General features: G+C 37.0%; 2 protein-coding genes across 11 annotated transcripts in view; one reads left to right on the forward strand and one right to left on the reverse strand.

The window, feature by feature from the left end:
- LOC101080836 (olfactory receptor 13C9) overlaps positions 1 to 27,672 on the reverse strand; it is a 238,118-nt gene that overhangs the window by 195,734 nt on the left and 14,712 nt on the right. For 6 of the 8 annotated variants that reach the window (XM_045042505.1, XM_045042507.1, XR_006588488.1 and 3 more), the window contains exons 3-6: positions 24,864 to 25,053; positions 21,097 to 21,274; positions 9,897 to 9,993; positions 6,511 to 6,587 (exon numbers count right to left, since the gene is read on the reverse strand). The gene's annotated coding sequence lies outside the window, so the exon portion shown is untranslated. Of the gene's footprint in view, positions 1 to 3,392; positions 3,530 to 6,510; positions 6,588 to 9,896; positions 9,994 to 21,096; positions 21,275 to 24,863; positions 25,054 to 27,672 lie in introns of those variants that run through there. The other 2 variants (XM_045042506.1, XM_045042504.1) reach the window with 2 other exon arrangements.
- NIPSNAP3A (nipsnap homolog 3A) overlaps positions 3,697 to 27,672 on the forward strand; it is a 30,195-nt gene continuing 6,219 nt past the window's right edge. Inside the window, exons 1-7 of one of the 3 annotated variants that reach the window (XR_006588492.1) lie at positions 3,697 to 3,834; positions 6,857 to 7,067; positions 8,793 to 8,951; positions 10,470 to 10,619; positions 18,112 to 18,193; positions 19,318 to 19,404; positions 19,509 to 19,622. Coding sequence is in view for 2 of the 3 variants with exons in the window: in XM_011288525.4 (XP_011286827.1) it covers positions 3,775 to 3,834; positions 6,857 to 7,067; positions 8,793 to 8,951; positions 10,470 to 10,619; positions 19,318 to 19,404; positions 19,509 to 19,585 (744 nt within the window). In the remaining variant the exon portion in view is untranslated. Of the gene's footprint in view, positions 3,835 to 6,856; positions 7,068 to 8,792; positions 8,952 to 10,469; positions 10,620 to 18,111; positions 18,194 to 19,317; positions 19,405 to 19,508; positions 20,346 to 27,672 lie in introns of those variants that run through there. The other 2 variants (XM_011288525.4, XM_045042515.1) reach the window with 2 other exon arrangements.

The following is a 27,672-nucleotide window of genomic DNA, read 5'->3' on the forward strand; positions in this document are numbered from 1 at the left end:
GGGCCACTTAGCAGCAGCGAACCTGGGGAAATTATTTAATCTCTCAGAGTCTGACCTTTCTCATTTATAAACTGAGATAAAGCTTAACTTACAGCATTTTGAGAATAATTAAAACCTACGAGAAACCGAATAGGAGACTGTTTTAGGTGCCTAATATCATTTAACAATATTTATCTATCTCTAAGTTGTAGCTGTGAATTTTACTCCCATCTTGTAAGCATTTTCCTTTCAGAAATTCTACTTGGAAGTTCTATCTTTCTGTTGGCTATGAGCAATTAACAATAAGGCTCTGGGGGATGGCAAAGCCAAAAAGTGGAAGAACTCTGTGTTCTTAATTTATCATGTATAGAAGAGCTGCCTGGCTACTAGGAAAACTCACTTCAGACTCTTATAAAAAATAAAATCCTGTAATGTCTGAGTCATAATACACTTTTGGTGTCGATCTGTAAAAGCAAATTAGCCTACACTATTTAATATACTCTTGAAAAATACTACCAAATATTGCATCTCTGGCCTCCTTCTCTCCTCAGCTTCAGGAACCTGACAACAAGGATGATACCTCACAGATGAGACACTGAGTTTCCTTGCAAGGGAAACTCACTAGACAAGAGAAATAACTTACAGATAATAACAGTTGAGGTGAGGGAGGTTGACTCAAGGTCCAGTCAGATCACATTACAGTAAAACCCATTACTTAAAAAAAAATTGTTTCTAAAGTTTATTTTTATTTATTTTGAGAGATAGAGAGCAAGTGGGGGAGAGGAAGAGAGGGAGAGGGAAACAGAACCCCCAGCAGGGTCCACACTGCTGGCACAGAGCCCAATGCGGGGCTTGAACCCACGACCAGTGAGATAATGACCTGAACCAAAACCAAGAGCTGCTTGCTTAATTGACTGAGCCACCACCCAGGCACCCCCAGTAAAGCCCATTACTTGACAAAACCTACCCATACTCATATAGCTCTAAATTTTTGTCTCAATCCAAATATATGCTGATGGACATGGGTCGTGAAACAATGAATTTTTTGTAATTTAAGCATTTTCCAATTGAGAGACTCTACTGAAATAATGGATGAAAAAACTTATTCCAAGGCACCCTATGGTGAAATTTCAGAATATCAGGGAAAATGAGAAAAATATAAAACCTTCCATGGAGAAACAAGTCACATACCAAAAAATCAGGAATCAGAATGACAATTTCTTACTAGAAAGTATAACGCAAGGAAGGATTACCTTTAAAAATATGAGGAAAGATCAGGGGTGCCTGGGTGGTTCAGTCGGTTAAGCGTCCGACTTGGGCTCAGGTCATGATCTCACACTCTGTGAGTTCAAGCCCCGCATCGGGCTCTGTGCTGACAGCTCAGAGCCTGAAGCCTGCTTCAGATTCTGTCTCCCTCTCTCTCTGCCCCTCCCCTGTTCATGCTCTGTCTCTCTCTGTCTCAAAAATAAATACATTAAAAAAATATATGAGGAAAAATTATTTCCAATGTAGAATTTTATATCCAAACTATCAGTTAAGAGGATTGATAAAATAAGGACATTTTTAGAGGTGAAGTTCTCAAAAGTTTAATTCCCATGTACCTTCTCCTAAAATTAGGAGTAAAAAAAAGAAAAAAGATCTTGGAAACAGGAGGTGCAACACAAGGCAAATGATACTCCCCAGATTATCATTGAAAGGAGATCCCAGAAGTACAATCAGGTCATTTTAGCAAACAATTAGCCCACAATGGAGCAGGAGAACAAAGAACTCCCAAAATAAACTCTATTAGATGAAACTGATAAGCTGATTAAGAGGTTTCATCACATTGAGAAAAAAAAATACTTCTGGCAAAGAATTTGGTGATTGGTGATAAGCATAAGGAAAACAAGACAAACGAAAGAGAAAGAAAAATAAAATAGTCACCCTCCTACTGATGACAGTTACAGGTTTAAGTCACATAACAGTAGCTTAAACTAGAAGATGATTTATCTTATAAAGGAAGTCCCAACAGAGACAGGTGGTCCAGGGCTCCTAGCATGGTGTTCCATGGTGTCAGAACCTAGGCTTCTTCCCTCTTGTTCCCTCTCCAGCAGTGGCTTCTACCTCACAGCTTATCCCCCTACATCCACATTCCAGCATGCCGAAATATGAGACAAAGTTGGGAACCACCCTTCCTACGCTGCTTTAAGATCTCTTACAACAGGTCATAAATCTGCTAACACATCACACTAGCCAGGACTTAGTCACATGACTGCACCAAGCTGTGTGGGTTCCACTGCTAATTTTTTAAAAAGAGGGTGGATGATAAATGGCTAACAGTCTCTGCTACCTCCCTCCAGCACTTTCTGTTCTCCATGTTATATTGTTCTTCCTCACAGTATTTATTAACCTCTGATATATTGTCTCTTCATTTGTTTGCTTCCCGTAACCTTTCAGGTCTAAAAGGTTGAGCTCTGGACACCAGTTTCTGGAAATGTTCCTTAAACATAAAAGAAATGTAATAAATATGTGTTGAATGAGTGAATGAACTGTTAATTCCAGGGGGCATTAAGTCTAAGAAAATCAATTTAAACATTACAGATCCAGTCTGGGTACAGATGATGGGGTTTTTTGGTCTACATTAGTTAGAAATGGATGTCCATCATCCAGAAAAACAGACTCATCCCCCCTAGAATTATAATTTTTAAAAGTCTACTTTCCTCTACCTCTGAACAGATCATTGAAAAGTCACTTCACAAGGCACCATTAATTCCCTAGACCTAATAAGCAATGACAGTGTTTGCAATAATGTAATTAACAAGAATTTTAACATTAAACATAATGTAAATTAATGCAACAATTAACTGTTTTTAATGTAAGCATCATTAGATGCTGGGAAGAGTATTATTTAGACGGAGTGGTACATAAGAGACCTAAATCCTCTTCTTGCATAAAAGTAAGTCAACAGATACTTTCTGTAACTGAAAAACTCAAGAAACAGCAGAATATGCCTATTATTTAAAAATATAGAAACGGGCATTAGAAAAAACAACTTGAAATGCTGGTGTTATTTTGGTAACCAAAACCAGAGAAAGGGTCTACTGACTAAACTAGATCAGAGGTCAGCTGTTTTAGTTTTAAGGCTTACAGAATTATCTAGTTTTGAACAGTTTACTTTTTCACGTCTGCTTCGGTGCCCTCATTCTTCTGAGCTCCTGGGAAATGCAATTTCAAATCATTAAGAGCCTTACAAGGTCATGCTGCGGTGGCAATTAGAGAACCACCATGCATTTAATGAGGAGAAGTGAAGCCTCCCTGCTCTTGACGTTTAAGTCACCCCGACTAAAAATGAACAAGGACAAAAACCTCCACGATTTTCAACGCACAGCATTATAATATGCACGCATCATACTTCCTTCTCAAAGGACACTCACATTCTGCGCACGAACTTTAAGAACTGTGCGCAACCGCGCGTGGAGACTAGCTGATGGGCTCAGAAAGGTGGCACAGGAACGCTCTCCGCGTTCAGCTAATCCTAATGCCCCTCTGACATTTGGGTGAGAACATCCGAGGAAACAAACGTTGGGCCGGAGGGGGCAGGGGCCCGAACGTGACGCCCACGGACGACGCCAGCCAACCGGGCGGTGCCGCCGCGCCTCCCGGCACCAGAGGCGGAGCTGCAGCCGCGGAGTCCCGCCCCAGCCTGCGTCCGCCAGTAGCTCGGTCGCTGCTCTTTTCCAGGCGGGTTAGCCCTACCAGGAGGAACCGAAGACAGAATACTGGCTGGCTGGCCCTCCCAGCGCTCGCAGCCGCGCCATGCTCGTCCTCCGAAGCGGCCTGACTAGAGCTCTGGCTGCGCGAACGCTCGCGCCTCAGGTACCGGCCGCGGAGACGTGCTCAAGCCGTGCCTTGGGGGAGGGGAGGGACGTCAGCAAGGAGCTCGAGGTCCCGCGCAAGCGCTCCCGTGACCAGACTTGCGAGTGCTGCGCATGCGCCCAGCTGGTTCTCTATGCAGATTGAAAGCGTGGTGCTGCCGCGGAAGTTCTGTTACCAGTTCCAGACCCCGGAGGCGGGGTATCCCAGGACGCGCGAGAGGAAGGGGGCGCGGCTCTGGGAAGGTCCGCTGGCCAGTGTGGTCTACAGGCCAACTCGTGAGCAGCCGCGAACAGGGTTTTTCTGGCCTAAGTGCTGAGGACACTCCTGAAGCTCTGGCTGCTGCATTTTTGCTGCCCAGCCCCCTGCGTTCCCCACGTTGGCGCCCGTGCCTGGTGCTTGCTGATCGAGCCTTTCCTATTTATTTGTCGTTTGACAAGCCACCGCCCCCTCCAGACAGAAGGTAGAGGAGAAATAGGTCAACCTGTGGCTGGTGTTAGAATTGGCCTCTTCGAAATGTACACAACTTAACGAGCGTTTTGCGGAGAACTTGAAAAGGAGGCCCAGGGTGCGGGTGGTGGAGCATCCAGCCCAGCCTCCCACTGTGTCGTGTGGGTGGTGTCCAAGGCAGGCAGGGCGAGGAACCTCAGAACAAACGTCGTAACATTGGATGAGAAACATGCACAATAGATTTTGGTGATTCAGCCTTAACTGTCGGGAACTGGCCTATTCTGTCAATCTGCAGATTTTTTTCCTTTTGATATTTAAGTTTGTACTCCTTTCTCAAAGGAGTAGGATGGGATGGGGATTAACCTACTCTAGAGACTGACTTCCTGGTGAAGGCTGAAGAGGAACCAATAATGGCCCATCCACCTAAGATTAGCAATAGTCTTTAACCTGATTCTCACTCTTCTGGGGCAGGGCCAACAGTTAGTTATTCCTTACAACTTTATTCTGGACTGTGATTTTTTTTTTAGATGTCGACCAATTGTTCTAAGTGATTTGGAAATCAGTGTTGCTGAAAATGAGCCCTTATTTGGAGACAAGGGAGCCTAGAGCACTCATGTTTCCTTCCTTAGCATAGTGGCCTTGTGTTCTGGTTATACTGTTCTAGTGTCAACAAAAATCACCTCACCCCTTCGCATACACACCCCTCTCATTGCTTCATTGCTGTTAACTTCTCCCTGAGCTTTCCTATTGTACTCTTTTGGAAAAGACAATAAAAATATGTGCCTGTGATCACTTATTTTGTTCTACGCATACAAATTCCCTGAAAAACAACTTAAAAGCAATTGTCACAAGTACTCCATTGACCCATTTTGATATATTTATATTTTATTTATATTTTTAAGTGATAAATATTAGGCAGTTTTCATTTGCATAGTATTTTGTTATTAGAGTGGTAAAATGGGACAAAAAGAATGTCAGCTAAACATAGGGGCAACTGCAATTGTTTTTGATGGCATCCCAGTCAGACAAGATTATAACTCATCATAGACATGAATGGGATGAGCTCAATTCAGCCTTATACACAATACAGCAGCAAAATACATAACACTATTGTGTTTTGTAAATATATATACATATATGTGCTTTGTATACATATATATATGCTTTGTACCCATATTTGTATACAAATATATTTGTATACAATTATACAAATATGTATACATATATACATATCTGTATTACCATAAATACAGGTGAAGTAAAACTTATATATACACATATATATGTGTGTGTACATATACATTTACATATATGTGTGTGTGTGTGTATATATATATGTGTGTGTATATATATATATATGTGTGTGTGTGTATATATATATATATACACACACACACACACACACACATGTCAGAGCAAGAAGCCTACTGCTTTTGATTGTTGTACCAGCTGGTCAGCATAAGCCCAAAATTCAGCCACAGCTTTGTACGTATCAAAACTGTTGTGATAGATTATTCTGGTATAATCAGCTTCAGGAAATATGCACATGCTAACCAAACTTAGGTAAGATGGATTTGTAAACTGGAATTCTGTATGAGTGTATCTGTGTTAATATGCATAAATTTGTGTGTGTGTGTGTGTGTGTGTGTATACATACACATACCTATACACAGGGATAATTTCTGGCAAAGCATTTCCCACTGAAAGTTTGGTTCACTCAGAGAACCAAATCAGAAATTTACATAGTATATGAATATTACAAAAGGAATCAATGGCTCTTAAAAAGTATTTCCAATAACATAGTATAACTGGGTGGGTTAAATAACCTTCTTCAGATTGCATCTGAAACTAAAAACATAAGGACGCACATAATTGTGACTCATCAATTTTTTTCCTTTTTCTAGCATTTACACATTCTATCACTATATTACAATGTAATTGAATAGCTCATAGTTTCCTAATACAATTAAATTCCTGCCCTGTTTTTGGACCAGTGGTTTACTTCATTGGATTTAGGAAATACTTTGACCTGACCAGAAATTTCCATTGTTTTAAGAACCTAAAAAAAATGAATTTTCTGCTAGTAAATACATTCCCATTGTGCCAGTCAAAATACCTGTATATTTTATAAAATTGTTTTAAATGTGTAACTCTAACACATACATATACTATTGACTAAAGATGGAGTATTTGCTAAATAAGGGATAATAAACTATTTGCAAAACTTACCAGGGTCCTAGTTGTAGTTTGGGGGTAAAGAAATTGCCCCAGGGGCTTCTTAGGAGAAACTTCTCATGAAAAAGTACCTAGAGGTAAAGGAAATAGTAGCTATATATTTGGAATACTTAATAGTAGTTTTCTTGTATAGAAACCAATTTGACAATAAATTATATTTTTTCTTAAAAGTTGTTTTCTTTACTGATAACTTCTCTAAACAAGTCTATGGAGAGAGGACAACAGGAGTGTAGATTGTGTCTACTGAGTGTCCCTTGTTTCCAGACTTAGGTTTGGTTGTAATACAATATTATAAACCCTACCTTCCCAATTTATTTAAGTTTGCCTTATTTTTCTTCAGGTTTGCTCATCTCTTGCTACAGGCCCCAGACAATACGATGGAACGTTCTATGAATTTCGTACCTATTATCTTAAGCCCTCAAAGATGAATCAGTTCCTGGAAAATACTAAAAAAAACATTCATCTTCGGACAGCTCACTCTGAACTGGTTGGATACTGGAGTGTAGAATTTGGAGGAACAATGAATAAAGTGTTTCATATTTGGAAGTATGGTATGAGTCATCAGCTTAAGTATTCAGTACAGATTTTCATTCTGTTAGATGTTACATGAGACTTAGTTCTTGGATCTGTAGTACCGTAAATACATACAGGTGAAGTAAAACTTATAAATAGCAGTACCAAAAAATAAATTCAGTGATTTCACCTCCCACTGGTATACCTCCAATAGCCCACTGCTAGAACCTTTTAATAGCATATGGGAATGTGATATTGAGAAAATGGCATCTCAGATTTCAAGTCATTAAATTATGAACCAGACTTTAATTCTTGGGAAAAGTTAAGAATAGCTTATTGTAAAGATGGTTTATGAAAAATTTACAGCAATGACTGCAAGAACCCAAGCAGTTGAGATCATAAAAGGAAAGTAGGATTGCTTTTATTATTATTATTGAAGCTATAGCTGGGTAGTGTTTTAACAGAAATCATTCAAATGTCTAGGGGCTTTAGGGAAATAGAAGTTAATAGGAAACTTTGAAGCCCTCACTCATCTGTAAGATATAATAAATCGCTATGTTTCAGTCCCTTTTGTTTTATTTCTGCACCCCAGAGTTTCAAGAAATTTACTGTCCTTATACTCCTCTATGGAGGTAAAGGAAAAGGAATTAGAGAGAGTTCTTCCCATACTGAAGCTGATCTACCCCTGGTCTAATAGAGGAAGGAGTATGGTTACTGGAAACCCCGGAATGTTTGTTACTCCTTTGCCTAATCTTTCTGAACTCCACTAGTACATCATGATATCCAAAAACTTTTAGTAATTTCATTTAGTATTTTGGTTATTAGTGTCCAAAGTTAATGGTCATAAAATACTTTCATATGAAAAGTGTTCTTCCTAAATATGGCCATAGTTTAGGGGTTTTCCCAATTGTAAAACAAACCCCATTAAAAATTTATGCTTTAATGTACCACCAGTTGAATTGTGTCCCATTAAAAAAAAAAGCAACAACAACTAGTAAAGTCCTGATAATACTTACTTAAGCTCTAAGATAGATGTTATTCCTTATCCACAGCATAAACCATAGAAAATTACTTTTACCATTAGTCTTATGAGGCTTTGTTAGGTAAATATAGTACTAGGCCCATATAATGGCACTGAGTAAAAAGGATGGATGACAGAAAATCAGCACTATTTCTTTGGAAGCTGTTGATTCAAAGCAGCAGCTATCAAAGTACATCTTAATTTCATTTATGTTAAATTTAATTCAAGGTGTATCTTGACCTAATACCCATTACCACCACCACCACCATCACAGAAATATGCTCTTTTTCGAATCTACCACTATAATTTAAATGCTTCATTAAATTAATAAGAACAGTTAATGTATATTGAGTTCTGACTCGGTGCCAAACGCTGTTGTAAGGTCCTTTCACGTACTAATTCATTTAATCTTACCCCTAGAGGGAGATCCAAATCATTATCCCTATTTTACAGAGTAAAACACAGGCACAGAAAGATTTAATAACCTAAGTCACACAAATACCTACTAAGCAGTAAGAGGCTAAGCCCAATGCATGATATTATCATTAGTTGTTTACATTTCTACTCCCAGACCATAAGCACCTTGGGGACAAATGCCACATCTATATGCATCTCAAGTGATAATACAGTATCCTTATGTAGCTTTAATGAACACTTGGTGAACTGAATGAAACCCAGAAACAGCACAGGTGATTTAAATCAGTAATTTTTGTTTTTCTTTCTCCTTTTTTTTCCCCTGTAGATAATTTCGCTCATCGAACTGAAGTTCGGAAAGCATTGGCCAAAGATAAGGAATGGCAAGAAGAATACCTCATTCCAAATTTGGCTCTTATTGATAAACAAGAGAGTGAGATTACGTATCTGGTGCCATGGTGCAAATTAGAAAAACCTCCAAAAGAAGGTAAGTCCTCCCCTTTTTGTCACTTTGAATTCTGATGGAGAAAATATTAGATTTTAAACTATAAAAACTCAAGTTCTACTGGAAAAGAAATGAAGTTAATACTTTGTTTAATATAGGAATATATGTGATTGTTCAGATAAAAATAAATTGGTGCTCTTAGCTTATCCTTTTAAAAATAAGCATTAAAATAATGAAGTATTTTTCCATATTGGTATTTTATTGATTCTTAAAGCTTAGCTGTATTATAGAAAAAGTTGACATGGTCACTAAAGGTTGAGAAGTTGGGCCTAGGGAGCAGGGAACACATCTGTGGGTAGGTAAGGGATAGTATGTGATACTTTGTCATAATTTTAAAATAATGTAACTTTTTAAATATAAAAGTATTTTTCAATAGATTACAACTAATCTAAATACATGTTTGTTTATAAAATGGACTAGGGGAATGAATTAACTGAAATTGCCAAGCTGCATTACTGTAGTCTAACTTTTATGTCTTCCTCTTTCTTATTTCTCAGTTTGAAAATAATTCCTAAAGATTTGTCTTCTTGCTGATTTCACTTCTTGCTGACTTAAAGAAATTATTACCTCAATCCAGTTTTAAACAAAGGTCAGATTAGCAAAAGCATAAACTAATTTAAATGTTATTTTATTTCCCCCATTATTCCTAACTTCGCAATGCATTTTAGATTACAAAAGATTTGAAAAATCTTATTTAGAAACTTAGCCTTTTAGCTCCCCCTCAGCCCAGCACTAACTGAATGAACTGGTTGGCTTCTCAGAAAGTATCAGATCTTGTTTGGTTCTTTTCCTCTATGTTATTCATGATTCTTCAGGAACTTTTGCATGTTTTTCTTTTACTTCTCAAATCTACTTGTCCCCTGGTTTCCTTCCCTTCACACAGTCCATATTTCCATCAAGAAGGTAAAATGCTTTTCAAGTATTTACCTGGATATTTGGGAATAGTAAAACCATCTCCTTTAGAATTATTTTTTCCTCAGAATTCTAAGACAATCACTTCAGGCTCATTACTTGCTTGCAGCTCCTGTTAGAAAAGGAATCCTATAAGGGGAACTTATATAAAGAGAAAAGTAGTGAAAATTGGAAAGAAAAATGGAACTATAAGAGACTAGAAATACTTCCTTTTTCATTTACTTTATAAAGTACAGACTTAGACAACTAGAAATATCCTATTCCATTATAAATTTTCACTTTGACAATATCTGTAGATATCTGTAAAAATAGCTTAGATAATACCTTACCTGTAGAGTCCATCCATTTTGGTTTGTTCTGTATACTAAGTTTAACGACTGACCCTTTAAGTGGGACCAAGACTGACTAAACATAAAAGCAAAGAAAAACAATGCAAATTATTAATAAATTATGTCTACATGAACATGTATATGGGTATGATCCTCAAAATCTATTGGTGTAGTTATCCTTGCACTGGAACCAAACTAAACATGATTAGAAATTTCTTGAATATGTTCTATAAAATAATTATTTTTCTCCCTATTCTAGGAGTCTATGAACTAGCTACATTTCAGATGAAACCTGGTGGGCCAGCTCTGTGGGGTGACCCATTTAAAAGGGCAGTTCATACGCATGTCAATCGAGGCTACACAAAACTAGTTGGAGTGTTCCATGCAGAATATGGAGTACTCAACAGAGGTACAGTTGTCCATTTCTTCCATGAAATTGCAAAATATATTGGTGATCCACATTAAGTTCCTTTGGTCAATTTGTCTCTGTTCTCATTGTGGACTATATTTCATTTTTTATTGCCCAGTTTTTAGCTTTTTGTAAATTTAAGGGTTGAGCAAACCTGTTTTACATTTATTTGGAATGTTATTCACCTTATAAAGTTTTTTTTTTTTCAAACACAGAACTGCTCTTTTCCCTGATACATCAAAATGATAAAATTTTAAAATTTGAAAGGAACCTGAAAAAGTTACCTATTTCTGTTATTTTCCTCTGAATGTACTTTTAATGATTTTTCCTTTTTTCCCAGTTTTATTGAGATATAATTGATATAACATGTTACAAGTTTAATGATCTGTTATCTGTATATATTGTGAAATGGTCACCACAGTATGTTAACATCCATCACCTCAGTTACAAATTGTTTTTCCTTCTGATGACAACTTTTAAGATATACTCTATTATCAGCTTTCAAATATACAATACAGAAGTGTTACCTATAGTCATCATGTTGTGTATTACATCCCCAAAACTTATTTAATATCTTATAACTGGAGGTCTGCTTTTTGTGATTTTTTTTTAAATAACATTACTTGGGGTAGAGATTATTTCTGGGTGAAAAAGTACTATGTAGTTATTATAAATATTAAAAACATAGACAAGCCCAAAGAAAAAAATTACCCATTTCCACTACTTAGATATATTTATAGTATATATAAGATATAAGTAAATGATTTATTAATTTATTTAATAAAATGTCTATTTGGAATATTTAATGTTTAAAGTCAAAAGATATTCCAGTCAGAATTTCAGACAGTTTTCTTGTGGCAAACTGATGAATTCATACAACTAATAAAACAAAATATAGATAAATTTATTTAATGACATGTATAGAAACAGTATTTCTAAGCCAAAAAGCAAATGAAGAAACTATGAAGGAAAAAAAGAATAAATTGATGATTTTATTATACAAAGCTCAAACTTAGTTCCTCCCAAAACACCTTAAATGAAATCCAAGAGCAAAAAATAAATATTCTGCAAAGGTAGACACAGATGACTCCTAAAAATATATTAAAGAAGATGCAGATTAAAACAAAATAAGATGCTTTAATTCTTTTTTAATGTTTATTTTTGAGAGAAAGAGAGAGAGAGAGAGAGAGAGAGAGAGAGAGAGAGACAGAGCATGAGCAGGGGAGGGGCAGAGAGAAAGGGAGACACAGAATCTGAAGTAGACTCCAGGCTCCGAGCTGTCAGCACAGAGCCCAATGTGGGGCTCAAACCCATGAACCGTGAGACCATAACCTGAGCAGAAGTCGGATACTTAACCAACTGAGCTCCCTAGGCACCTCAAAAGATGCCAGTTTTTACCTAATAAAGATACATTATACAGGTAGAGTATAACCTAGGTCAGAAAAAAATGAGTTCTACTTGTAGGATTTGTAACTACTTCATCTTCCCTCAAAAAAACCTGGCAACATAAATAAAAAGGCTTGGTTCTTTTTTTTTTGTTTCAGTATAAGTAACATACAGTGTTATATTAGTTTCAGGTGTATAATATAGTGATTCAACAATCCTGTGCGTTACTCAGAACTCATCATGATAAGTGTACTCTTAATCCACTTCACCTATTTCACCCATCCCTCTACCCACCTTCTCTCTGGCAACCACCAGTTTGTTCTCTATATTTAAGAATTTGTTTTTCATCACTTTTTTTCTTTGTTCATTTGTTTTCTTAAGTTCCACTATGAGTGAAATCATGTGGTATTTGTTTTTCTCTGATTAACTTATTTCACATAGCATTATACCCTCTAGATCTATCCATATGTTTGCAAATGACAAGATCTCATTCCTTTTATGGCTGAGTAATAGTCCATTGTATATACATACCACATCTTCTTTATCCATTCATCTATCAATGGACACTTGGTCTGCTACTTCCATATCTTGACTATGTAATTTATGCTGCAATAAACATGGGGTGCATAAACCTTTTCAAATTCATGCTTTCATATTCTTTGGGTAAATACCCAGTAGTGGAATTACTGTATCCTATGGTAATTCTATTTTTAATTTTTTGAGGAACCTTCATACTGTTTCCACAGTGGCTGCACCAATATGCATTCCTACAAATGGTCCATGATGGTTCCTTTTTCTCCACATCCTTGCCAACACTTGTTGTTTCTTTTGTTTTTGATTTTAGCCATTCTAACAGATGTGAGGTGATATCTCATTGTAGTTTTGATTTGCTTTTCCCTGATGATGAATGATGTTGAGCATCTTTTCATGTGTCCATTGGCCATCTGGGTGTCTTCTTTGGAGAAATGTCTATTCATATCTTCTACCCATTTTTAAATTGGATTATTTGTTTTTGGGGTATTGAGTTGTATAGGTTCTTTATAGATTTTGGATATTAACCTTTTATCAGATTTTTCATTTGCAAATATATTCTTCCATTCAGTAGGTTGTATTTAGTATTGATGATGGTTTCCTTTGCTATTTAAAAGCTTTTATTTTGATGTAGTCCCAATAGTTTATTTTTGCTGTTTCTCTTGCTTCAGGAGACATATCAAGAAAGATGTTGCTATGGCTAATGTCAAAGAAACTACTGCCTGTGTTTTCCCCTGGGACTTTTATGGTATCAGGTCTCATATTTAGGTCTTTAATCCATTTTGAGTTTATTTTTGTGTATAGTGAAACAAAGTCGTCCAGTTTCATTCTTTGTATGTAGCTATCCAGTTTTCCCAATACCATTTGTTAAAAAGTCTTTTTTTTTTTTTTGCCTCTTTTGTCAAAGATTGACAGTATAATCGTGGGTTTATTTCTAGGCTCTGTATTCTGTTCCACTGATCTATAGATCTATTTTCTGTTTTTGTGCCAGTACCACACTGTTTTGATTACTACAGATTTCTAGTAAATCTGGGATGATGCCTCCAGTTTTGTTCTTTTTTTTCAAGATTACTTTTGCTATTCAGGATTTTTTGTGGTTCCATACAAACTTTAGGATTATTCTAGTTCTGTGAAAAATGCTATTGGTATTTTTATAGGATTGCATTAAATCTGCAGATTGCTTTGGGTAGTATGGATGTTTTAACAATATTGGTTCTCCCAATCCATAAGCATGGAATATCCTTCCATTTGTTTGTATAATCTTCAACTTCTTTCATTGGTGTTTTATAGTTTTCACAGTACAGGTCTTTCACCTCCTTGGTTAAGTTTATTCTATGTATTTTATTATTTTTGATGCAATTGTAAATGGGATATTTTTCTTAATTTCTCTTTTTGCTACTTTTTTATGTGTAGAAATGAAATGGATTTCTGTATATTGATTTTGTATCCTGCAACTTTACTTAATTCATTTTTCAGTTCCAGTAGTTTTTGGTGGAGTCTTTAGGGTTTTCTATATATAGTACCATATCATCTGCAAATAGTGAAAGTTTTGCTTCTTCTTTACCAATTTAGATGCTTTCTATTTCTTTTCCTTGTCTGATAGCTATAGCTAGGACTTCCAGTACTATGTTGAATAAAATTGGTGGACATTCTTGTCTTGTTCCTGACCATAGGGGAAAAGCTCTGTTTTTCATCGAGTATGATGTTAGCTGTGGGTTTTTCATATATGGCCTCTATTATGTTGAGGTATGTTCTCTCTACCTACTTTTTAAGGAGGGTTTTTATCATGAATGGATGTTGTCCTTGTCAAATGCATTTTCTAGATCTGCTGAAATGATCATATGGTTTTTATCCTTTCCATTATTGATGTGATGTATCATGTCGATTGCTTTGCAAATATTGAACTACGCTTGCATCTCAGGAATAAATCCTACTTGATGAATGTAAATGATTTCTTTATATATTGTTGGATTCAGTTTGCTCATATTTTGTTACAGATCTTTGCATCTATGTTCATCAGAGATATTGGCCTATAGTTCTCTTTTTTGTAGTGTCTATCTAGTTTTGGTGTCAGGGTAATGCTGGCTTCATAGAATGAATTTGGAAGCTTTCTTTCCTCTTCTACTTTTTGGAATAGTTTGAGAATAATAGGCATTAACTCTTCTTTAAATGTTTAGTAGAATTCACTTGTGTAGCCATCTGGTCCTGGACTTCTGTTTGTTGGGAGTTTTTTGATTAGTGATTCAATTACATTGCTTGTACAGTCTTTAAATTTTGTTTCTTCCTGAATCATTTTTGGGAAGTCTTAATGTTTCTAGGATATTATCCATTTCTTCTAGGTTGCCCAGTTTGTTAGCATATAATTTTTCATAATATTTTCTGACTAACCCTTTCTATTTCTGTGTTTTTGGTGGTTATTTCTCCCCTTTCATTTCTGATTTTGTTTATTTGATTCTCTCTCTCTCTCTCTCTCTCTTTCTCTCTCTCTCTGTTTTTGGACAGTCTGGGTAAAAGTTTATCAAATTTGTTGTTCTCTTCAAAGAACTAGCTCTGGGTTTCATTGATCAGTTCTATTGTTTTTGTGGTTCTATTTCATTTATTTCTGCTCTAATTTTTAGTATTTACTTCTACTGTTTGGGGTTTTTGTTTGTTCTTTTTCTTCTAGCTCTTTTAGGTGTAAGGTTCAGGAGTTTGACATTTTCCTTGCTTCTTGAGTAGACCTGTATTACTATAAACTTCCCTCCTAGAACAGCTTTTGCTACATCCCAAAGATTTTGGACTGTTGTGTTTTCATCTTCATTTGCCTCCATGTATTTTTTTTACTTCCACTTTGATTTCTTGGTTGACCCATTCATTGTTTGGTAGCATGTTATTTAACCTCCATGTGTTTGTGGTCTTTACATATTTTTTCTTGTGATTTCTAGTTTCTTAGTGTTGTGGTTGGGAAAGATGCGTGGTATGACTTTAGTATTTTTTTTTTTAATTTGTTGAGACTTGCTTTGTGGCCTAACGTATGATCTCTTCCAGAGAATGTTTCGTGTGCACTTGAAAGAATGTGTATCCCACTGTTTTTAGGATGGGGGGTTCTGAATGTATCTGTTAATCTGGTCCAATGTGTCATTCAAAGCCACTGTTAACATGTTGATTTTCTCTTTGGGTGATCTATCTATTGATGTAAGTGGGGTGTTAAAGTCCTTTACTATTATTGAATTACTACTGATTATTTCCTTTATGTTTGTTAATAGCTGCTTTATGTATTTGAGTAATCCCATGTAATTTGCATAAGTATTTACAAGTTTTATATCTTCTTGTTGGATTGTTCCCTTTATGATTATGTTCTTCTTTATGTCTTCCAGTGTTGCCTGATACAAGTATTGCTATCCCAGTTTTCTTTTCATCTGCATGATAAATGTTTTCCCATCTCTTCACTTTCAATCTGCATGTGTCTTTTGGTCTGAAATGAATCTCCGTAAACAGCATATAAATATCTTCCCCTTTTATCCATTCAGTTACCCTGATTGGAGCATTTCATCCATTTACATTCAAAGTAATTATTGACAGGTCTGTACTTATTGCCATTTTGTTACTTGTTCTGTGGTGTTATTCTCTGTCCCTTTCTTCTCTTGCTCTCTTCTTTTGTGGTTTGATGACTTTCTTTAGTAATATACCTGGATTCCTTTCTGTATATTTTTTGCATATCTATTACCAGTTTTTTTATTTGTGGTCACCATTAGGTTTATATATACATTTATGCATATAACAGTCTATATTAAGGTGATGGTCCCTTAAGTTTGAACCCACTCTAAAAACACTAAATTTTTACTCCCCTCCCCTCTATGTTTTAGGTATATGATGTCATACTTTACATCCCTTTATTAATCTCTTGACTGATTTTTATAGATATACTTGATTTTACTGCTTTGTGTTTTAACCTCCGTACTGTTTTATAAGTGATTAATCTACTTTTATTATGTTTATATGCACCTCTGAAATTTTTTCCTTTCCTCATTTTCTTACTCCTGCTTTTGGTTTTTCTTTTCCACTTAAAGAATCCCCTTTAATATTTCTTGTAAGCCTGGTTTAGTGGTTGATGAACTCCTTTAATTTTTGTTTATCTGAGAAACTCTTTATCTCTCCTATTCTGAATGATGGCCTTGCTGCATAGAGTATTCTCGGTTTCAGTTTTTTTCCTTTCAGCACTTTGAATATATCATGCCACTCCTTTCTAGCCTGCAAAGTTTCTGCTGAAAAATCAGCTGGTAGCTTTATGGAGTTTCTCTCATATGTAACTATTTTCTTTTCTTTTGATGCTTTTACATTTTTCTCTTTATCAGTACTTTTTTGCCATTTTAATTACTGTGTGTCTTGGTGTGGACCTCCTTGGGTTGATATTGTTGGGGGCTCTCTGTGCGTTAGGACTCTAGATTTGTTTCCCTCTCCAGATTTAGGAAGTTTTCAGCTATTAGTTCTTCAAATAAATGTGTTACCCCTTTTATCTCTCTTCTTCTGGGATCCCTATAATGTTAATGTTATTACACTTGATGGTATTGCTGAGTTCCCTTAACCTGTTCTCGCATTTTTGTTAATCTTTTTTCTTTCTCCTGTTTAGCTTGATTGCTTTCCATTACTGTCTTTTAGATCACTGATCCATTCTTCTGCTTCCTCTAATCTACTATTTATTCCCTCTAGTGTATTTTTAATTTCACTTATTGAGTTCTTCATCTTTCACTGGTTCTTTTTTATATTTTCTCTCTCTTTTTTGAGGGTTTCACGGAGATCCTCTACTCTTTTCTCAAGTCCAGTGAGTATACTTATGATCATTACTTTAAATTCTCTATCAGGCATATTGCTTATCTGTTTCATTTAGCTCTCTTGCTGTGAGTTTGTCCTCTTCTTTCATTTGAGACATATTCTTCTATGCCTTCATTTTGTCTAACTCTGTGTCTGTTTCTGTGTGTTAGGAAAGTAAGCTACATCTCCTGCTTTTGCAAGTAGTGGCCTTATGAAGAAGAGGTTCTGTAGTGCCCTGCATTGCAATTTCCCTTCAAGGGTATCTTCTGTATGTGTTGCATGCACCTTACTGTTGTGGCTGACCCACATCTGCCTTTAGTCCAGTTGTCTGAAATGGCTCTCTTTGCCTATTGTGGGCAGGGTTTGGTCCCGGTGTTAAGAGGCAAGTTGGGGCTGCCTTGGGCAAAAGCCTTAATTTTTTAAATTGTTTTTGCCAATGTTAAGGAAATAGGCATGGATATGTAGGTGTGTTTAGTTATACAAGAAGGGAATTTGAAAGGACATAAAATATATAGTCATTTAAATGATGATATTAAAGGTCTTTTAAGTCTCTAATTTACTATAATGGACATGTATCACTTTTATAAGAAAAAAAATAATGAAAATATGTGTGCACACACACTTTTTAATCTTAAATTTATTCTTAGTGTACTAGGAGAATAGTAATATGCTGAGTATAAATCAATACTTCATTTCTGGAGGACAGTGTATAATATATACACTGTATATTTATGAGTGTGTATGTATAAGATATACTCTTTGGTTCTCTCAATTTAAATTTTAGGAGTTTATATTAAGAAAATAATCAGATCCAGACTGCCTGGGTTTGAATCCCAGCTTCACCACTTATAACTTTGTGACCCTAGGTAAGTTACTTAACCTCATTGTGCCTTAGTTTCCTCATCCATAAAGTGATGATAATAGTAATCTACTATATAAAATTATTATGAAGACTAAATGAGTTAATACATGCAAAATGCTTAAAACCAGGTCTAGCACATAGTAAACAATGAATAAATATTGGTGTGAGTTGTCATCAGCATTATCATTACAGATATACATGTAGATGCTACTCTAATGATGTTTGTATCAGTATTTACAAAAAAAACATTTTTTATGTAATAACACATATAATCCAGAAAAAAGTACATTTCATCATGTATTTATATAACCATAAAGTTGTATGTTTATGTGTGTATAAAATATATCCATAAAAATAGATACATATATACATAAATATGGAAAGAGATGCAGCAAAAAAGTGGGTTTTTTCCCTAGGTGGTATAGAAATGATTACTCTTTTCTCTTTTTATCCACATTTTCCTATAGAGCTAACATGTCCTATATTATAGTTATTAAAAATTTGTAAAACATTATGCACAAAAACGTTCCATAATTCAAAAAATTTAAATATTGGAATTAATCTGATTGGTCAATAATAAGAAGTTTGGATAAAAAGTTGTTATATCTATAAGGAGGAATTCACATAGCCATTAAAAATTAAGATTACTGCCATGGAAAATATGCATTTTTTATTTTATTCATTTGTTTAAAGGAAATGCACTAAATAGCAATAGAGTTTCTCTCTAGGTGGTTCAAATTATGCTTTTAATTTTCTTCTTTGTATCATCCAAATTTCCAGTAGTAAATATAATTCTTATATAATCTTGCTTTTTTTAATAAACTAAAATATATTAGGAAGTCACAGGCTTGGTTCTAGACTTAATTGTGTCTTTAGTGGTTTTACTAACTTTTTCTCTCCAACCATCTGTTTCTTCATCTATAAAAAGTTTGATTAAGTAATTTATAAATTTACCTCCCAAATCACTGACCCCTCTGAAATCTTATCACTAACATACTCAGTTTTACCTTTTTGATATTTACTATTTTGATTTAAAGAATAAGACTTAATGTTTCTGATTAATTTTTTGTATTTCTTATTTGTAGTAACGCCATGGTCTTTAGAATCTATTTTTGGTTATTTCTGCAGTTCATGTTCTTTGGTGGAATGAGAGTGCAGACAGTCGTGCAGCTGGGAGACATCAGTCTCATGAGGATCCCAGAGTTGTGGCAGCTGGTAAGCTATTTCACTAGCTGCACTAGTGAATTATTTGTACAACAAATTTGATTCACTTTTTAACTTTATAACTTTCCAACATTATAAAATTTTTTTTTTTCCAGTTCGGGAAAGTGTTAACTTCCTTGAGTCTCAGCAAAATATGCTTCTGATTCCTACGTCATTTTCCCCATTGAAATAATTTTCCTCTGAAATACAAAGCATTGCATTAACTGCTATAAGTTGTGTCTGCTAATGGTGCTTAAATTCTCCCAAGAGATTTTCATTTTTATTTGAAGGAGGTGGTAAGTTAATTTGCTGTGCCCTCTGCATTTTTAAAAGCTGCTTCTGTCCATTGTCATGACCTCTTGAGGAAATAGTTCTGTTCATTTTCCGTTTGGCATTTCAGTATCTGTCGTATATTAAAAATAGTTGTCATTCCTTCAAGATCTTGATTTTTCATTTATTTCAGAATATCTCTTGTTCTCTATGTTTACAGCCCTCTACTTTTATAGCATTTCCTTATATTGAAATGATTATGTTACATTTCCATGCCTATGATATTTTTAAGTTATTTATATATATTATCAACCTTTTCATGTCTATTTTTCTGAGATTTTAAAAGTTTTTGTCCAGTAAAACTTATTTTGTAATACCAAATGGGATTCATAAAAATATTAAACCTGTTTATTATGGAAAAGTATATTATCATCTCTATTCATTTTGTTTTACATTAATAATTAATTACATATGTGGAAAATAATGTTAATAGGTCCTCATATGAAAAATTTTTAAGGACTCATTGGTTTATATGCTGAAAATGTCTTCATTTACAATTTATTTTACTAACTTTTACTTCATTTTGAATCACAATTTAACAAAGATACTTGGGACATCTATTTGTGATAATGAGATATTTATGGTTATGGAAATGTTTGCCCTAATAAATGCCTACAGATACATTCTGATCGTTTTTTATTGTGTTTTATATTTTTATCCTCTGATCTGGAGCTACTGTGTTGCTATAAGGTAATGAGACAGTAATAAATATACTTAAATGTTAACTTACCTCAAATAAATAGCATGCTAATAGCTCTACAAGAGAATTTCTTCAGTACTGTCTCAGATATACTAGGGTTTTCTTACAATGTTCATTTTTATTTTACTTGAGTATTTCAGCCTTCTCAAACTAGATTTGGTACTTCCAAGCTCTCCTGGTAGTCTGTATTTACAGCTATATGAATTTATTGTTTCTAACACATATTGCAAATACAACACAGTAAATTATTAGCTGTCTGAGGGAAAATGGAAAAGCAGGAAGCATACTCACCTCTCATTTATCTGGTCCTCAAGGATTCAAAGGACAAATAAGTTTCCTAGTAAGGCAAAGAACACCCTAACTCTGGAGGTTAAAACCTATCAGAAGTCAGAGGCATTGGTTTTGAGTTTTAACTAAGAGTCTTCTACCTCAATGTTTCTTTGAAAAGTCTAGGAAATTAGGTGATAGTAATGTTAGTTGCAGTCAGTGTAGACAGATTTTCTCTGTGGCATGAGATCAGCTCTGTGTCATGAAAATATACAACTGCTTCTGCCTTTCCCTTTTTCATTCATCTTTAGATTAGCCAGAACACTTTTAGAAAAGTCAAAGGCTCTTTCATCCAATCCATAGCCCTGATGGAGATTTAGAAAGCAGCAGCAGACAGGTATTCTTACCATATCCCATGCAGAATTGGAGAGCCAGTACATGACAGGTTACAATCTGCTAATGAACTGCAGGAGTTTCCCTTTACTGATCTGCTCATGGATCAGGAACACAACAAAACTGGCTGAGATGAAGAACATTTCAAAGACAACACAGATGGACACAAGAATGTCCGCTGACATGCTCTTCCTGGAAAGAGAAAGTCAGTGAAGATCTGAGGAGTCAATGATGCAGTTGAAGACACAATTAAGGAGGACACACACACACAAACATCTGATGAATAGCCCAGGGAAAAACATCTCTTCAATAAATAAAATGTATTTATTTTATTCAGAGTTTAAGCATGATTGTTTTCAAGTCAAAAATCTGAAAAACAAACACAAAACATGTCACTAAGTTAAAAACAGTCTAGTACTGGGGCGCCTGAGTGGCTCAGTTGGTTAAGTGTCCAACTTTGGCTCAGGTCATGATCTCACAGTTAGTGGGTTGAAGCCCCACATAAGGCTCTGTGCTGACAGCTCAGAGCCTGGAGCCTGCTTCGAATTCTGTGTCTCCCTCTCTCTCTGCCCTTTCCCCATTCATACTCTGTTTCTCTCTCTCTCAAATTTAAACAAAACATTAAAAAAAAATTTTAACAAAAAGAGTCTAGTACCATAATGAAACTACTCAAAGAGGTCTGAGACTGGCCTAATGGCATTAGCTTTTGTCCACTGTTCTTGACCTTATAAGAGCAAAGGTATGTGGCTTGAAAACTTAGTAAGTAGAGAAAATATTAGTGTGAAACTACTCAAATAAGTTAAATTAATCCAGCTGTAAGTAAGTGTAAAAGCAACAGTGTATAGCATATCAATCTAATAGACATAGAAATTCTAAAAACAAAAAAGAAAAGAAATTCTAAGATTCTGATTATAAGAATGGTCCTATAAGTCCATGATTCAGGGTCTTGTATGAAATTCCTAATGACCTATATTGATACTCTGTGGGAGATAAGAGAAAGAATAATTGCCATGTATTAAATACACACTGAGTAGCTCATTCTTGGCTGGTGCAAGATCACTAAATACCAGTGATGGTTTTGTATGCAAAAGTCTTAAACAAGAAGCTGCTAGGTGACCTGACTGACCTACCAATGATGCCCATGTACCTGCAACTCTGGGCCCACTTTTCTGAAGAATCTTGGGATGAATAAAGTACCTTGGCCAGCTTCAAGTGTTTCTTCAGTTGTTTAATGGAATCCTTTGACTTAGAGGAGGTGATTGAGAATTACTGGCACCCAGGGAAAACCCACCATACCTAAACAACAGCCTGACATTTAAAACACAGACAGTGTGAAACACAGTACTCAGCAGCAGATACCACATGAGTATGTACATGTGGTATTAGATATTTATTTAAATATTTAGATATTTCCTCTTCAAAAGAAATTCAAATTTAGACTTTGTGAAAGTTACATCCCAGCCAACCCTAATGGATTCTGGCAATCTTTTGACTCTATGGTCCCTGCCCACGGAGGCTAACAGAAACTACAGTGGGAAAGGGAAGGGACCTTGACCTGATTATAGGCTGATATCTAAGATATTGAGCAAAAAATGGCTATTTATCTCACAGATGCTCCTCTAACCTTGGTGACTCAGGCCTGAATTTGGGTCTCAAGGCAAGCAGATGGGGATTGAAAAGGAACAGTCTAGCAGACTTTGAGTCTGGAGTTCTCTCTTGTCCAGCAAGAGAGTGGACACAGAACTGAATACGAGAGAGGCCAATTTCCGGGAGAACAAGAGCCCCAAACAGGGGTTTCATCTCTGTATTTATTGAGCTCTCAAGGTTTTACGTACATGGTGTACATGTAAAAAGTAAACATGCAAAAAATTAACTTGTGTGCCATTAACTTGTGTGTGTAAGACGCAAAGGGTTTGGGGGGCAAGTGACGTTAGAAGTTGAGATTAAAGCATGATGAGATAATGGTGCCAGACAGCAGATGGACAGTGTTTCTCTGTGGAAGATACAGCCAAGTAGCTCTTATCTCCAAAGTTTAAGATTGCTGGAACATGCTGCCTCAAAGCTGACAAGGCACCCTTTTCACCAGCTAACCTTGGGTGCTTCCGCCCTGTAGTGGCTTTCCACCTCTAACTGTTCTCAGACCCTTTCCACCCCAAGCTTTGTTTTACTTAACAACTAATCTTGGGCACTTTTGCCCTGTGGCTGCTTTCCACCCTAAGCCCTGTTAACCCATTGGTGCAAGCATAGAGAATTCTTAAACTCATTTCTCACAGAAGAGTGAGGGACAGTGACCAGAGCAGGTTAGGGAGGCCTGACAGACCAGCCATGGCTCCTTCCTAGCATGGAGGCTACTTTAGGGGTCCCATTCTGCACTGCTTTGAGTTCTATGGGTACTGGATCTTGGAAAACAGGCAAAAGAGGGAAAGTGAGAAGCAGTGAGATAGGTTTGAGGCAGTTATATAAGGTATCTCGTTTTCCTGGAGATGAATGAGAATGAACTTCAAGGATTCTTCCTTTTCTTCTCAAGTTCCACTTATTCCTTCAAAACTCAGAACAAATGGGTTGAAAAACAAGGAAATAGGTGATTTTAACCATTTCTTCAATCCTTCTTGGGTCCATGTAAAGGTGAAAACTGAAAAACTATTCTGGGGTCCATATGACATTCTGGGAATCTGATTTGGGAGAAAAGTGTAACTAGGGTATAAGAATCATATTTGAATTAAACAAATTTAAAGACTGCCTTACTTAATAACATGAGTGAACTAGAAATTTAAAGTAAACAAAGCACGTGTGTCTTTATGGACCACAACTGGGACAAAAAATAAAATGAATAACAATGACACGTGTCCCTCAAATAGATCACAGTGTGGCCAGACTCTCCCCATAGGGCCCAGGCACTGCCATCATCCAAACACCAAGGCCTAGTCCATTCTGCCCTCAGCATTGGCCATTCCCTTCTGCCAAGCTAACATGTTCCCAGGAAATTATTCTGAACTGCTAAACAATAGACAGTAGAATATGATTCTTTATAGTCACACAGGTATTTAGGGGAGCAGTATCATTGACTCTATGCCCAGTGTATTCTCTTGTTCACTGGAGTTATACTGATGATAGATCAGCTGTTATTTTATGGAGAAGTAACTAGGATACCTTTAAGTTCTCACACCCATTTGAAATCACTTGTCCTCACCCTGCAACCTAGATACTGATACAGCAGCAGAGGGAGATCACAAACAAGCCTCTTCCTGAAATTGTTCTCAGAAAAAAGGCTCAGGACTGCTCCCCACACTCACAGTCTCAGAGAATGTCAGAATTTTAAGACCCACAGAAGCTTCATGGGCCAGCCTCCCTAATTCAGAGGTGGGGAAACAGGTCCAGGCACTGAGGGGCCTGTCCCAGGTCACCAGCTCATCTGTGGCAGAACCAGGGATGAAGCCCAGCCTGTCATACTATATGTTCTGTCAACACTACCTCAGCAGGAGAAGCCAGAGTGTGTCTTCCACAGCCCACTGATCCCGAGCGTTGGGTTCTGGTTTTAACTTGAACAGGTAAGTAAGCTAGGCTGACTTTTTTCAAACTAGAGAAACAAGCTAAGCTAAGTTAGAAACTTATGGACCAGCTTCTTCCCTTCAAAACTCACATGCTTGTTGTCCCCACAGAATTAAGATCAAGACTGAAAGACAACCCCCTGCATGACTGGTCATCCATTCCTTCTTCCTAACGGAAGCGCCCCAGCCCACCCCACACTGCCATCTGCTCAGTCACACTGAGACTGACTCACTTGTGGAGGAGGCAGCCCTCCTGCCCCCAGGGGACACACAGGCAGCATCTTCTTGATTTTGTCGCTGCTACACTGGCAGGCGGGTGAGGGGTTCTCCATCGTTCAGTTGCCACTTTGGAAGAGTTTCGTGATGGTCTAGGGAACCGGGGCGGTGGTCAACTCCTCTTCCCCCACTGAGCAAAGCATGTCTCTGCAGAGGGAAGACATCAAAGGTAGCATCACCCGAGAGGGCCTGGCCATTCCTGGTGCCTCAGGAGCACAGATCAATCAATAACAACCACAAACATGCATCTATCCCCTCACCATTTGTGTGATCTCCCCACAGACCTGTGAGCCTCAAACTTCCTTTGCAGTTAAGGATGATGGAACACAAAGAGCCTGAAATGCTCACCTACCAAACTCCAGTCAATGCAATCCACCAGCATTTGGTCTCCTGCCCCTGTGTTCACTCAACGAATATTCACTGAGCATCTACGTGCCAGACACTGTTCGGCACATTTGAGAGTCTGGGGTGAACAAGACAAACTCTCTGCCTGCATGGAGCTTGCATCCCTGTGCAGGAATTTGGCAATAAACAAATGTCACCTAGCCAAAAATAAAGCAAAATAAGAGGGAAACGGGGGGAAACAGGGCTGCTTCTCCCAAAGAGGGTGATACTTCTTCCAAGGCATACACGATTAGAAAGAGAAGCCAGGAAAAGATTTGGGAAGAAAGAACACTATAAGCAAGGGCAATAGAAAGTGAGAAAATGAGCTTTCCATGTTTGAGGAACAGCAGGAAGGCAGTGTGGCTGGGGCGAGATGAGCTAGGAGGGAGAAAGTGGAAGAGGAGGGGTGGAGGGAGGCAGGTGCCAGATGATCAGGTCAGGGAAGGAGTCTGCATGTTATGCTCAATGTGCTGAAAATCTGGTGCAGAATGGAAAGACTCACTTTATGTCTTAAAATGAGTAGAGAATTGGGGTTGGGGAGGGATGGGGAGAGGGTGCTCAGTGCATGAAGAGCTAGGTTGTTTGCAAGCACCCTGGGTGACAAGAGACAAATCCTTTGTGCCTGACTTGAGCTCTGAATCCCTGTGGACCACCAACAAGATACTTGCCCTCTTGGGTCTTATCTTCTCCACTAGTAAAATAAAAGTACAAAATGACATGTTGTATCAAGTCATTTCTAATATCCTTTCTAGCTTCAAATTCTACAATTTAATGCATAGTCACATTCTTTATGTTATGCTTGAATGTACTAAAAATATCAAAGGAACAGATTTGTGTATTGCTCTCTAGTTCTCTCTAAAGCACTGTGACTTGATACAAAAGTCAGAGTAAGACACAGTACCTCTAAAGACACAGTTCACACTCTAAAGCCTCAAAAGATGGCTGGCTAAGACAAAGCTCAATGCCACTGGTAGGTGTCCCATTCAAATTTTCCTCAGTTCTACCACTTTTTGAAAAACTTAAATTTGAATTTCAGTAAGAGTTGTCAGTACAGAGATATTGCCTTCAGACTGCCTCCAATACACATCAATGGTGTTCTTTATCAAAGCAGTAGCATTTGAATCAGGGTCATGCCTCTTTTGCCTTTCTAGCCTGGAAAACTGAACCCACTTCTACCAGCATTGCACTCTCATTAGCTCCTCACCTCTCCTCACTGTCTTTACTCAGTGATCCCTTGAAGTACCTTTGCCCTCCCCACTAGACACTTAGAGGCTTATGGTCATTCACTGAATTTATTTATACAGTGCCTTCTAAAAGGGTTTTGAAGGCACGTCATGAAAAATGTATGTTAAAAGAAGAAAATACGGGAGTCACCTGGGTGGCTCAACTGGTTAAACGTCCGACTTCGGCTCAGGTCATGATCTCAGGTTTGTGAGTTTGAGCCCCACATCGTGCTCTGTGCTGACCGCTCAGAGCATGGAACCTGTTTTGGGATTCTGTGTCTCCCTCCCTCTCTGACTCTCCCCTGCTCATGCTCTGTCTCTCTCAAAAAATCAATAAACATTAAAAAAAAATTTTTTTAACGAAGCAAATATGTATTATTACACAAAGTGAATATGTCATCTTTTCAGGTTGCTAAAGTGAAAAAGCTGGAGGGGCCCCTGGGTGGCTCAGTCAGTTGAGCAACTGACTTCGGCTCAGGTCATGATCTCACGGTTTGTGGGTTCGAGCCCCGCATCTGGCTCTGTGCTGACAGCTCAGAGCCTGGAACCTGCTTCCAATTCTGTGTCTCCCTCTCTCTGTACCTCCCCTGCTCATGCTCTGTCTCTCTCTGACTCTCAAAAAATAAATAAATGTTAATAAAAAAAAGTGAAAAAGCTGGTAAGCAAAACCACGAATTATATATAATGGAAAAACCCTTTGCAAAACTGAGGTACAGGAGTTGGTGGAAAGGGAAGAAGGGGAAAGCATTTGACCAGTAAGTATATTATTCTATTAAATTAAATATTAATGTGCTATAGCAATAAGAAAAAGCTATAATGATTCAGTTTGTAAGATGTTAGAACACTCTTCAAATATTTGTTCCTAGATTTTCTCATTGGGTTGGTATATTAGCTTTTTTAAGAAAAAAAAAATGATTCGAAGGGCAAATGATGATAGTTACAGTGTAATATGCAACTGATAAATGCAATATTAGAGAATAAACTAGGGGACAATCACAAGAAGCCAGCCAAGGAGGATCTAAAACGGCATTCAGAGGATTGGCTTTCCTTCCATACGCTGTATCCAGCATCTTTGGTGAGGGCATTCAAGAGTTCCTGGATACCCACATTCTCAGGAGTGTCATCATCACTGTGGCTATATGAGAAGCAGCCAGTTCAG

This window comes from Felis catus, chromosome D4 (genome assembly GCF_018350175.1).
Source record: "Felis catus isolate Fca126 chromosome D4, F.catus_Fca126_mat1.0, whole genome shotgun sequence".
Classification (NCBI taxonomy): domain Eukaryota; kingdom Metazoa; phylum Chordata; class Mammalia; order Carnivora; family Felidae; genus Felis; species Felis catus.